Source organism: Palaemon carinicauda, chromosome 21, assembly GCF_036898095.1.
Source record: "Palaemon carinicauda isolate YSFRI2023 chromosome 21, ASM3689809v2, whole genome shotgun sequence".
Lineage (NCBI taxonomy): Eukaryota > Metazoa > Arthropoda > Malacostraca > Decapoda > Palaemonidae > Palaemon > Palaemon carinicauda.
Genome location: NC_090745.1, coordinates 10,326,623 through 10,341,622, shown reverse-complemented (window position 1 = coordinate 10,341,622; position 15,000 = coordinate 10,326,623). Strand labels below are relative to the sequence as shown.

General features: G+C 35.0%; 1 protein-coding gene across 1 annotated transcript in view; it reads right to left on the bottom strand.

The window, feature by feature from the left end:
• The window catches only part of LOC137614629 (tachykinin-like peptides receptor 86C), a 326,892-nt gene that overhangs the window by 9,951 nt on the left and 301,941 nt on the right, over positions 1-15,000 (bottom strand). Inside the window, exons 2-4 of the mRNA XM_068344326.1 lie at positions 5,014-5,125; positions 2,317-2,418; positions 1-111 (exon numbers count right to left, since the gene is read on the bottom strand). The exon at positions 1-111 is cut by the window's left edge and continues 24 nt beyond it. Of these exons, the coding sequence (XP_068200427.1) occupies positions 1-111; positions 2,317-2,418; positions 5,014-5,114 (314 nt within the window). The 5' untranslated portion in view covers positions 5,115-5,125. The remainder of the gene's footprint in view (positions 112-2,316; positions 2,419-5,013; positions 5,126-15,000) is intronic.

The following is a 15,000-nucleotide window of genomic DNA, read 5'->3' as shown; positions in this document are numbered from 1 at the left end:
AGTATGCAAGGCAGCGCAAGCAACATTGACGAACTCCAGATGATAAGAATGAAGACTCTGGCCGTCGTCTTCGACATCCTGGGTTCCAGGGGCTTCACTATCGCTATGTACCTGAAGAAAGAGAGAGAGAAAGAGAAAAAGGAATTATTCGTTATCAGTTATATGGAGTCCTGCTGTCTGTGTTACTCCATGTGAAATTTCCCTTCACCATAAGATGTATGTATGTATACAACAATAAATGCAACTGTTTCTAATCCACTGCAGGAAAAAGGCCTCAACATGTCTGGTGTTTGATCATTTCATCACCACACGCTAGCCACTGCAGATAAGTGATGATTGGGAGGCTTTAGTCTGATTTCTTAACAAACCAACCTAGTATGGGTAGTCCTGCCTAGTACAGCTTTGATGATCATGGCGATACGCAAACCCTTTCACCAGGTTAAGGTATCCCCTCTCAGAAAGAGATACACAAACACACACACACACACTCCATACACACACACACACACACACACACACACACACACACACACACACATATATATATATATATATATATATATATATATATATATATATATATATATTCAAATAAGCCATATATATTTTGATATATTAATGTCTGGATTCTCTTAACGACCTCGGGATCAGAGCCCCAGGCGAAATCTCACAAAGACAAGAGCTTGGCTCCGGCCGGGAATCGAACCCTGGTCGGCAAGCTTATATAGACAGTGACTAACCCATTCGGCCATATAAATATATATATATATATATATATATATATATATATATATATATATATATATATAGTGTGTGAGCATGTATATATTCATACAGTTGTAAATGTGTGTGTGTGTTTGTGTGTGTGTGGATCTAGATCAATGACCTATCATCTCAGGGAACGAAAAACTGTAGTCTAAAAGGCCAGATTCCAGTAACTAGCAAGATCCAGGATTCCAGGACAAGCAAGTTTACCGGAGAATGATATGAGACCCAGAACAAACATATCGGCCAATCAGCTGAAATTTCCCCATGAATTGGTCAATGGTAATTCCAGACAGATATGAACTGGACAATGAATTGGAGATATCCTCTCATGATACAGCTATCTACGACAACGTTTTAATTCAGTAATTCCATAAAGAGATTGAATGAGATTGCAATGAATTCATGATTCAATCCAAGTGATTATTGTTTAAAGCTAATGACCAATATAGTTATCTTATTGGGGATACCTTAACGTGGTGAAAGGGTAAAAAAAAATCCTTCAAAACAGAAGTGAATGAAAGAGGTGAACCCATACTTTGTTGGATTGCTGTGAACGATCAGATTAAAATATCCCACCATCACCAAACCGCACTGGCCAGCTTGGTGATTTAAACTGGCCAAACCCTAGGAATGCAAACAGCTGCATTTGTTGTTCCACATACACACACACACACACACACACACATATATATATATTTATATATATATATATATATATATATATATATATATATATATATATATATATATATATATATATATATATATTATACGGTAAACAGCTCCTTTGCATCAATTATTAAATCTGGCTGAAGTATACAAATGTGTTTTTACATATATTAGTGAGAATGCTTTTGAACACATAATTTCTACGAGAAGAAAAATATAAACCTAGATTTAAGCCACAGACAATATGACAATAAAATTGAAAAAGGCCAATGCCCTAGAAAACAATAAACTCTCTTGGACATAAACCATTACCTAATGGCTTTGACAACTTCATGACATTTCAAGAAGGCCTAAAATAATTGATTTTCAAACGCGTTGTTTTTAATAAAAAAAAAAACAACGAAACAAAAGAAAAAAAGGGACTTGGAAATAGCAAAGGAGCAGCGCTTCCTATACCCCCAAACATCTTCATGACCCTGACAGCAAAACAGACTTGACCTTCTGACTCTGTGTTGGTGCGTGTGTGCGTATGTTAGTGTGCAATGTGTATATATGTGTATATATACACACCCACATACACATATATATATATATATATATATATAGAGAGAGAGAGAGAGAGAGAGAGAGAGAGAGAGAGAGAGAGAGAGAGAGAGAGAGAGAGAGAGAGAGAGAGAGAGAGAGAGAGAGAGAGAGAGACTAAGACAAGGCAAATATTCATCGGTATCAAAAGTTGCTCAGTGAAAATAACCTTTCATCTCAAAGAAACAAAAATGATGACCTCTTCAAACATGTCACTATCAAAATATGAACTAAGCCCTTTCCATTCACAGCACTTATCATTCACAGAAGTCAATTAGTTTTCCTTTAGTACGTTACCTGTCGAAGGATATCGCCATAAGCGTAAGGACACTGGCTGAGATTGTGACGTTGGCCATGAAATTGCTGATCGTGCAGTAGACAGCTCCGAACGGCCAGTCGCTGAAAAGGAAACAGAAAATGGATTAACTGCATAAATCATCAGATATTTTACTCGTAGTAACTGATATAAAACTTAAATCATTTTGATTATAGCATAAATAATTTTTATTCAAACCACGATTATTTTGTACTCTGATTTTAAAAGATTTAAATAACATGATACTTTCCCTTTACAACGTTACCGGATTTTTTCCTACTTCCTTATATATATATATATATATATATATATATATATATATATATATATATATATATATATATATATATATATATATATATATATATAATATATATATATATATATATATAAATATATACATATATATATATATATATATATATATACATTATATATATATATATATATATATATATATATATATATATATATATATATATATATATATATATATATATATACATATACATACACAATGTTTTTCTTTCAAGAAATTAAGAACAATATTCTTTAGACAACAATTCCTTTTCAGTATAATTCATTCCAAATACTAATAAGAAATAATTCAAGTATAACAATTTTTTTTTTCTCACTAAAATCACACACAATTTCTGCTTCCATTAAAATGACTTGAATTCAGTGGATTTAGAGGATAAAGTTCTGATTTAGGTTAACGTTCCACATGTCAACAGATTATCCTGTATTTAGCCCTTCTTTCAAAATAAAATTTCTCTTTCAAAGACTTTGCAATTCTTTTCCATATCTCCTCCCAATTAAACTTATGATGTCATTTATTTTTGTCATTATTCTAGAATTCAAAAAAAGAGCAGGGAAACTAAACTTTATGAATTGTCCATTGTTTTCCTGATGTTAGATTACATCATAGCTATTCTTCCTCTATTTATAGAATACTGACATTTAAGCCGTGGCACTATTCTATGAATACACAGACAAAAGGAGAAATGTGATATTCCAGAACTCATGGAAAGGTGTGGCACATACTCGTGTGTATGTACTGTAAACAACAAGAACAGCAACAACAACAACAACAACAACAACAACAACAACAACAACAACAACAACAAATGCAGCTGTTTCTAGTTCACTGCATTTTAAAGGCCTCATACTAACCAATTTATGGTGGGGGTTTGGCCAGTTTTCATCTCCACGCTAACCGGATTGGTAATGGAGGGAACCTTTAGTCTCATTGCCCACAGCAAACCAACCTAGTATGGGTGGCCATTTCAAGTGCAGCATTGCCAATCATGGCGATACGCAGACCTTTTTACGACATTAAGGTATCCCCACTATATATGTAAGAATAAATATTGCACCGACTCGCAACGTTCAGTAAAAAGGATACACGTTTACAGAGAACATCTAAGATGAAGTTAGGCCAAAGATTAATTACTAAAGATTTTGGAATATGACGCGAAAGGTGGAAGAGAAATGGGAAAGGAAGGGCGATCTATAAGGAAATTTTATTCCTATCAAGACAAAAGCCCCGACGAAAATATCCGAATATCACTGATCCACGTACAATGCAATTTCATGATACAAAACGACTCATTTCAATATATCCAGGAAAGAAAAAAAATAGAGCAGGAAGACTCACATGAAATAAAACCCTTTTCTTTTGATCTCTGCTTTTTTGTGACGTTCTATTGAGTCGCATCAAACCAGTCGATAAACGAACTGTTTTTTCGAACATATTGTAAAAGCCGACTTCATCTCATCTCATTTCTTACAGCAGAGTGATTATTTACGAACGTCTTTTGTCTGACTCATAATGTATAAAATTCGAGTCTGAATGGAAGAGACCATCCGGACATTAATAACAAGAGGAAGTTCGAATGCGCTTTTAATTGCGTGCGTTGTAGTGACAAAATGAGAGAGAGAGAGAGAGAGAGAGAGAGAGAGAGAGAGAGAGAGAGAGAGAGAGAGAGAGAGATAAAGGTTCCATTTACTGGTTATGGGTATTAGAAACCGTAAAAATTAAAAGTGTTAATGATAGGTGGATCTCAGACGTAGAAATGTAAACTGAACAATCTGAAATATTCGTTAGTATATATATTTATATAATTTATATATATACATATATTTTTATAAATATATATATATATATATATATATATATATATATATATATATATATATATATACATATATAAATAATTAAATATACACACACACCCCTATCTATCTATCTATCTATCTATATATAATTATATATATATAGATATATATATATATATATATATACATATATATGTGTGTGTGTGTTTGTGTATACATATACACATGGGTGGGTGTTAGTGTATAAACAGACAGAAATGAACATTTATAATTTTCTTTCGAAAAATATAAGGAAATGCACCCAAAATACCATAAGTAATAGAACATAGGGCCTATAAATCTGTAAATCTTACAGCTAATGAAGACTATACAATTATTGATAACAAACAAAGACATTATCCCAACCTGAATAATCCGTTTAATTAAACGTAAGAAAAAGAATTCTTAAAACCCAAAACTCCTCACCTGAGTAACATGTATAATCATACCATGAATACTGGTAACAAACTACCCTTACCAGCTTAACATGCACAAAAACTGCTCTAATGAGTTTTGCTTACTTGTGCAGCATGTATATAAAGTTGAACATACAGTTCAGCACGGACATGAAGAGATCAGCGGCGCTCAGATTCATCAAAAAGTAGTTGGCCACAGTTTGCATTCTTCGGTGCGCTGTGGATGGAGGGAGAGAGAGAGAGAGGGATCTTCGGTTATATAGACTAATGATAATAGTTTTGTCTTTCTACGTGCTTCATTAAGGCTATTATTGTAGATACAATAATTTAAAATGCAAGGAAGATATGTGATTATTATTATTGTTATTATTATTATTATTTTTATTATTATTATTATTATTATTATTACTAGCGGAACTCGTGTAAATTACACGAAATATTTTCAATACTAATTATCTTGTTCCTAACCTATACATGTTTGAATAAAATGTGATATGATTTGACTTGTATATTCATTTTAAAAAATGAGCAATACATGAATTGGGAAAACTATATAAGATGTGCTTTGGTTAAGTAATCAAAGTCTAATGTGAATTTGTAAGAGTATACCATGAAATTATTTCCGTTTTCTTTAAAGCGTGACACACAAAATAAATAACACACGCTATCGTATTAATATATGGATTATTACTTGCTAAGCTACAACTGCAGTTGGAAAATCAGGATGCTACAAGCCCAAGGGCTCCAACAGGGAAAACAGCCCAGTGAGGAAATGGAACAAGGAAATAAACTACAAGAGAAGCAACTAACAACAAAATAAAATATCTTAAGGGCTGTAGCAATATTGAAATAAATTTTTCATGCATAAACTATAAAAACTTGTTTAAATTGAGCCGAGGAAAATATAATATAAAAGGTAGTAATGTTTTTGATAAAAAAGCCTAATAATAATATTAATAATAATAATAATAATAATAATAATGATAATAATAATGATGATAATAATAATAATAATCTCGCCTATATAATAGAGCTAAGTGTCTGGCTATATATTCTATCTCTCTCCATCCCCTGGGTAGGGGGGAGAGGGCGTAGTCATACCCTGGTGAGATGGGGTGAGGTGGTGGGAAGAGTTGAATCTGTGTGAATGTAAATACTTAGCTGTCATTTTTGACGGCTCCGGACACTATTAGTAGTAGTAGTAGTAGTAGTAGTAGTAGTAGTAGTAGTAGTAGTAGTAGTAATAATAATAATAATAATAATAATAATGCTATGATGAAAGGGAATATGTTAATGACAGAACAATTTGCTGAAAAGCTGCTTCACAAGGTAAAAAAAAAATGACTGGAAAAAATATGGCTGAAAAAGCAACGGGTATTGAATGAAAACAAATAAGTTCTTTAGTTGATTTGGGTTTGTAAAACATGCCTAATTGGGGGAAATGTTCGGCCAGAGGGGTTAACAGGATTAAAATTGTTTTTTAATAAGCTTTGGCTGAAAAGCACTTCCCAAGAGAGATTAGTTCACCAAATGTTCACCTGGGCTCCACACGGCACTAAAAGAGTTGGAAGACCCAGGCCTACATCCCTGAGGACTATGAAGCGTGAAGTTGGATATGATGGTTGGAGAAGTATTGAATTAAAAGCTCAAGATAGAGACGACTGGCGAAATCTAACCGAGGCCCTTTGCGTCAATAGACGTAGGAAGAGATGATGATGATGATGGTGATGATGATGAAAAGTTATCGAAATTGGTTTGGTGAGATAGGTAGGAAATACCAGAAAGGTAATCTCAAATCATTACTTTTTCTATTTAAAGGACACTCATGAATGGCAGAGGCAAAGGACAGTGACACTGCCCTGACTAGCAGGACAATGCCTTATAGACTGACCATATACATATATGATCAGCGCCCAAGCCCCCTCTCCACTCAATCCAGGACCAGGGAGGACCAGGCAATGTCTGCTAATGACTCAGCATGTAGACCTATAGGCTCCCCCAAACTCATCCTTTGCTCAAAAGGATGGTGAGGTTGCAAACACTATAAGAAACTATCAAATTTGAGCGGGACTCGAACCCCAGTCCGGCAAAATGGCAGGCAGGGACGTTTCCAATATGCCATCACAACCCTTTGCAACACATGCATGTAAAACGGCAGCAAGAGAACTGAATACAAATGTTCATGGGGGAAAGGAATGCGGAAATGGTTTTGCGTGAAAGATGAAGAACTAAGCGAGAGATGTAATTTGAATTGGTGTGTAGGAGAGGGCAGAAAGGAATCCTTTCGCAGCAAAGGTATGTAGGAAAGCCTTGATGAAAAAGTTCCCAGAAATGCTTTTAGAGGAAAGAAGAAATACTTTTGATATGACAGTTCATAAAGCGCTTTTGTGATAAAGCTATGAGGTAATACTTTGTAATATATGTATAATATATACAATAAAAATGCTTTGTAAGCCTTATTGAAATGTTTTGCGGAGATGTTAGGTAACATTGTGGCATGTAGAAATAATTTTCCAGAGAAATGTGTTTAAAATGTTTTGCAGGGAAGGTATAAAGCCATGTTTTTTTTTTTTTTTTTTTTTTTTTGAAAAAAAAAGTGTGGAGATATTCTTGGAGGAAATTGTATGCAAAAGATTATTTGCAGAAAGGTATCTGTTCCGCTGGAAAAGTAAGATCGCCAGACTGGGGTTCGAGTCCCGCTCAAACTCATTAGTTCCTTTGGTCGCTGCAACTTCACCATCCTTGTGAGCTAAAGATGGGGGGTTTGGGGGAGCCTATAGGTCCATCTGCTGAGTCATCAGCAGCCATTGCTTGGTCCCCCCTTGGTCCTAGAGGGGGCTTGGGCGCTGATCATGTGTGTACATGGTCAGTCTCTAGTGGACAGTCCTGCTCGATAGGGCAATGTCACTGTGCCTGGTCTTTGCCATTCATCAACGACATTTAAACCTTTAAATGCTGTAAAAACAAGTAATGCAGATATGCTTTGCTTTAGTTACATGTTGAAATGCTTTGCAGAATATGTATATAAATATGTATTATCGATATTATTATAAACCAAGCGGCAACCCTATTTGGAGAAACAGGATGCTGACACAAGCCCTTAGGCCCAAGCTGAGAAAGTTTCCCGATGCAGAAGAGTAGAGAATACAACATTAAGGAATAAGGACAAATGTAGAAAATAGGGCATATTAATATCAAATATACAAATAACAAACTGGAGAGTGCAGTTCTCTGCCACGGAAGCTTATTTCACGGAACCAGCTTGCCTTTCCATGTATAAATTTAGACCGTAGGCGTATTTGAAGATTGAACTTGAGATTAAGTTTAGGGTTTATTCGGTCAACCTTTTGCTCAACCTTGACCTTGACCTTTGGTGTATGACTTTCAAAATTGAGTCCCTTCCACATCTTGACATAAAAATCAATCCCTGAAAGTTTCACAGCTCTGAGTAAAATTGTGGCCAGAAAGTTGTTCATAAACAAACAAACGGACAAACAGGGGTGAAAACCGCCTCCTCCCAACTTCGTTGGCAGAAGTAATAAATTTTAAACTGAGATTAATGAGAACCTGCTCCACAACAAAACCTCGTGTACCAAGTTTGAACTTCTGAAGTTCCAGCGATTCATCAATTCTATTAAGAAGATTATTCCACAACTTGGTCAAAACTAAATTTTGAAGTACTGAGCCTAAGGAAAGTAAATGAGAGGCTATTAGAATGACCTGCATTTGATCTGAGAAAATCTGACTGCAAAACTAAAAGAATTATTATGCATCTTGCATAGTGAGATAATTGACAAAGAATATATTAAACCTTAAAAGCTACAAAGTCTAAACCAAAGAGAGTAGATTTTATGGTAACGAACAAAGCCTCTTTTATGGTCACTTTACAAATTCATTTTAAGCTGACACATAAACTCAAGAGCAACAACTCTTAGTTGTGCAAGTAAAATCTGTTCCTTTCTGATCTGTGTGGAAATGGGTTTGCTAGAAAGGTAAGTAGAAATCATTTTCAGAAATAAATGCAGAATTGTTTCGGCATAAAAATGGAAAAAATGAATTATTTTTGTAGGAAATGTACGTAAAAGGCAACCGAGAAAAAGGAATGCAAAAAAAAGGATATTGTAAAAAGCGCGTGTTGAAACACTGCTGAGAAAATTGTATGCGTAAATTTTGTTGTTGTAATAGTAGGTAAAATTGATTTTATGGAAATTAATAATCGTATGATTTATATCAAACATTCTTATATAGAATGTATTGGAAAATCTTTTTGAAAGAAAGACAAGTAAAAACACATTTGCGTGTAGTGTATTCTATCCCTTATGAGATTTATAAATAGAATTCCTTTGGTGAGAAAGGTGTGGCAAATGTAAGGTGATATGCCTTTGTCAGGAAAATATGAAGAAATGCTTTTCCGAGAAGAGGGGTCATAAATCGTTGTCGAAAGTCTATGTACGTTATAATACTTTATTAAGAAAATGTAACAAAAATGAGTTGCGTCGATTTTTTTTATATGGAAACAAATAGAGAACTGACTTTTTCTTAACGATAAATAGAAATGGCTTGCGAATAAATTTACGAGAGAGCTATTTATCAAACTTTGTTTAGAGTGTGTAGTGTTGGCCGATATGGTAACCTCCCTGTCTGACACTCGTCGGGTTGGGGTTCGGGTCCCACTCAAACTCGTTAGTTTCTTTGGTCACTGCCACCTCACCATCCTTGTGATCATATGTACAGTATATATGGTCAGTCTCCAGGACATTGTCCTGCTTGATAGGGCAACGTTACTGTCCCTTGTCTCTGCCATTCATGACCGGCCTTTAAATCTTTTAAAGAACTATTTTTGCACAAATGGTGTATAGGATTTGGGGGCTAAGACTGATGGTCAAAGAGCCCCCATCCGGGCATAAGGCCCGGGCAATCTAGAACGAACGAACGAACGGTATAATTATAGGAAAGCATAGGGAGAATGTTTTGAGTGAAACAGACGTAGAACTAATTTGCAAAAATTATATATAAAAAACTGCAAGAAATCTATGTACAATGATTTTTGCATGGAAGATATAGAGATATTTTTCATCAGAATGGTTTAGTTAGAAAATGTTTACAGGAAATATAAAATTAAATAACCTACTTTGGCGATAAAAGTCCGCAGAATTACCTCTTCTTGATTTCCACTTTGGAGGACGTACAGTTGGATACGAGAATTCCTGGCACACCGCACTGTGAGAAAGAACACCCTGCCACACCCTCTCTGCGTCGCAAGTTATTGTGTTTAGCCCCACCCATCACCTCTGCCGTTTCTCCTCACAGTATCTGTTTGGTTACTTGCTGCGCAGTAAGGGTGTGACAGGTAGCACCTCCTTAGAGGGAAGTGTGCCAAGAATTCCTGTATCCAACTGTACGTAGGTATGCTCTTCAGACAATGTATGCACAGATACTTTGAATCGATAAAAGCAAAAAGGCTGATAAGGAAAATATCTGTAGCTACGAAAATAACGGAAGACTGAAACTGACGGAGTGACTCTTTAAGTAGACTTTGTTACAACTGACAGTATTTTGTTGGTAGATTTCAGGAAGTGGGATGCCAATATCAGTTCGAATCGTTTATGAATAAACTCTTTGATACCAAATTATGAGTCAGACAATGATATCCTATATTCAAAGATTATCCAACATGTTCATGCATAGCGTGATGAGGGATATCAAGGAAGAAGAAGAAAACTCGCAGGGCTCTATTGAAGAGATATGAGGTTGCCAGCTGAAGGAAGAATAATAACTCCAACTTGTGGTAGGGAAGAGAAGATATATATTCTGTATGTTAGAAAATGAGTCCGATTGGAATTGCTAAAGATGAAAGTGCTTATTAGCATCGGGAACTTTGAGCTTAATGACTATATTGCAATTTAACAAGAAAGTACCGGGAATTATACTATTCATCATGAAAGGGTGGAAAACAAATGACTCGTGATGGTATTGGAGATTATTATTACTAGCGTAATGGGAAAAGCAGGATGCTATAAGCCCAAGGGCTCCAACAGGAAAAAATAACCCTTTAAGGAAATGAAATAAAGATATAAATAAACTACAAGAGAAATAATGAACAATCAATATAAAATATCTTAGAAGCAGTAGTAATATGAAACTAGATCTTTCATATATGAACTATAAATAGAGACATATGTCAGCCTGTTCAACGTACGATGAAACATGGAAAGAAGAATTATGCAAAAAAAAAAAAAAAGACAGAGTAATGTTAAGGTTTGCTCACGTTAGGTGGAAAAAAATCGTAAAAGCGAAAGTCAGTGAACGAAAAAATAAACATTCACGTCACTCGTGCAACGAAGTGATTCTGTTTGCGCGCGCACACACACAGAGAGAGAGAGAGAGAGAGAGAGAGAGAGAGAGAGAGAGAGAGAGAGAGAGAGAGAGAGAGAGAGAGAGAGAGAGAGAATATGACTTCCAAGCCAAAGGTCATCAATAACCAGACGTGCCGTCTGGTTATTGATGACCTTTGGCTTGGAAGTCATATTCTCTCTCTCTCTCTCTCTCTCTCTCTCTCTCTCTCTCTCTCTCTCTCTCTCTGTGATGGTATTGGAGATTATTATTACTAGCCAATCTACAACCGTAATGGGAAAAGCAAGGTGGAGGTAAATGGTAATGTACACGCAATGGGAATTTTCTATGTTGTTGTTGTATGCCACACCTCTAAGGCATGGTATCATTATTATTATCATTAATATCATCATTATTATTATTATAATTATTATCATTATTATTATTATAAATTATTATTATTATTATTATTATTATTATTATTATTATTATTATTATTATTATTATTATTATTATTATTATTATTAGTGTTGTTATTATTATCGATTAGATTCCGATATATAAAGGATCCGACCTTAATCTTCTTAAAACTAACCGTAATCATCCAGGTAATCTTTTAATCAAGAAACTGAGAGAGAGAGAGAGAGAGAGAGAGAGAGAGAGAGAGAGAGAGAGAGAGAGAGAGAGAGAGAGAGAGAGAGCAGTCTTCTCTATTTATATGTACGTTGCATGTTGCACGTGCATTACATGGCTTCCCCCCCCCCCCCCCCCCCCCCCAAGAGCAGACATGCATGTGAAAGAGGGCGACCTGCCCTAGATAGTCATACTGTTGTCGAGTTGTCTTGCATGGGATACGCAGGTTTTAGGGGAGAGAGAGAGAGAGAGAGAGAGAGAGAGAGAGAGAGAGAGAGAGAGAGAGAGAGAGAGAGAGAGAGAGAGAGAGAGAGAGAGAGAGAGAGGTTTAGTAAAGAAATTCAAGATTATATTCTAGAACATATTCTTATTTCTATCTCAACGTCATTATAATATTTTAAGCATCTTTGCAATAGGTACCTGATGTAAATATCTACAGGAAAATATTCAACATATTTTTATCATAGATGTATAATATGAAGATATTTGTATGTATTTATAAGTTGGAAATATAAGAAAGATTGAACAAAGTATAATGTATACAATGAATAGATGTAATCGTACCATTGAACAAAACAATGCTCCCATTTGGACAGAAAAATAGAATTGGTTTAAATAAATCAATTAACTCATATTTATTGAAATAGAGGGTCAAAGAAGATACACATCTGTCTTTCTATTCAAATGAAAGGATTCCAAATTGATGACTGAAGCGGTAAAAGGTAGCCACTGATTGTTTGTTGAATTCATTTAGGTGACGTCAGAACACCAAATTGCATTGAAAGGAAAAAGACAAAGTTAGAATTCATACAAATATTTCTTTAAATGCATATCAACTTAGTGGAATAAAAAACTAATACAAACCCTGATACCTTATAAATACATTCTGACAAAAAAGATATGAAATGATAACGTCCAAATAAATATTTACATAATCAGCTACAATACAAATACGTAAATTAAAAATTGGGCATGCTCTCCGCACTCCCCAAAAGAGATTAGTTCACCAAACGTTCAGCTGGGCTCCACAAGGCACTAGAAGAGTTGGAAGACCCAGGCTTACATGGCTGAGGACTATGAAGCGCGAAAGTAGGAGATGATGAATGGAGAGGTATCAAATTAAAAGCTCAAGATAGAGACGACTGGCGAAATCTAATAGAGGCCCTTTGCGTCAATAGGCGTAAGAGGAGATGAAAATAAAAATTATATTATGAATAAACTTCTATAAACTTGAAAACACGACAGAATTACAAAGAAAATAAATATCTTCAAGAAATACCTAGATCAAAGAACACACTATAGACTCCCAAAGGGACCAGCATACGATGGGATCAAATTTGGGTTGCTAGTCATTCAAGATCCATGTTTTCCTTGGTGGAACTTCAAGAGTTCAAACTTGCAGCAAATATTTTTATGTTGAACAGGCTGACATACGTCTTTTCATAGTTTATATGTGAAATATCGGTTCTGATGTTGTTGCCTTTTTTCAATAATTTTTTTTAATTGCTCATCATTTCTCATATCGTTTATTCATTTCCTTATTTCCTTTCCTTGTTGGAACCCTTGGGCATATAGTATCCTTCTTTTCCAACTTGACTTGTAGCTTAGCTAATAATAATAATAATAATAATAATAATAATAATAATAATAATAATAATAATAATAATAATAATAATAATAATAATAATAATAATAATAATAATAATAATAACAACATGGCCTCCTTTGCTGCTTAAGTGGGTCCCGACCTAGGTGAGGGGTGGGGAACTGAACCTCAGCATGCTGAAACAAAGCAATTATAACATTAGTGACAAAGGGTGGGAGTTTTACTGTGGCATCTTGGACAGATGTGTCGATGAAGCAGTGAGGTGGGAAGCCCAGCTGGATGTTTGAGGTACACAGGAGGTTATCAATGTGACGTGCCTGGAGGAGGTATGAATCAGTGACAATCTCCCGAACAACAAACTTTATCTAGCTAACAACACAGGTATTCACATGAACCCAATGGGTCACATAAGAGTGACGATTATTTTTACAATCAACAGCTTTTGTCAGAAAGGTTGTCATAAACAATGACAATAAAATAAAGGCAATGCAATTACAATTGAAATTTAAGCGTTACATTCAATTACTTTTATCATTTAAGTTAATTGGAGTTCGATAGCTGCATGGAAGAACGGAAAGAGATCCCGCATTGCTTATTGCATGTCAATTACACAGTTGATGAACTGTCATCTGAAATGGGAAAGGCAATGAGAATCTGGAAATGCAGAGACCGATGTACGAAAGACACGCTTATTAAAAAACGTCTTTTGGGCATTACTGAATTCTTCTTGGGATGAGGTTCTCATTTTGTAATTATTTAACTTGTTTATCAGAGCAATTAACTGAGAAATAACATCATAGAAAATGGCAACAAGATTATAAGAGTCGATAGAATCGATAAAATAGTAAAAATGACAACGACTACAGCGCTCACCTTACGAAATAATTCCGTTTACGAAACATGTTTTCACTTTTTTCGAACCACAGAAAAAAAAAAAAAAAACAGGATTCCCTTTACATGTGTTTTTCATCAAGATTTGATTAGGGTTTGGTCATTTTTTTTATACCACGAGAGCTATCTTGTTAAAGATAAGTTTGTTTGTTTGATCTCGATTAGCTTAAAGCAGCATCACTGGTCAATAAGCTTAGATCAGAAAAGTTTCCTGCATTGAATCTATAGTAAACTTGACATTCATAACTGTTTCCCAAACAGATCTGAATTTTCTTTCGCAGAATGATTATCTCTGCCAATGAAGTTGGGAGGAGGTTATGCTTTTGACCGTTTGTCCATTTGAGAACAATTTCCTGGCTACAATTTTACTCATTTAGTGAAACTTTCAGGGAATAATTGTTGAGACATGGAAGGGATTCAATTCTAAAACTCGTGTGTCAAAGGTCAAGGTCGATCCAAAGGTCGACCAAATAAACCCTAACCTTAACCCCAAGTTCGCACATGGTTGTCACACAGACTTCAAATATGCCTACGGTCTAATTTGATTCTAGGAAAAGCAGCTGGTTTAGAGAACTAAGCTGCAGTAGCGGAGATCTGCACTCTCAAAGGGCGTATCTAGTTTAATTTTT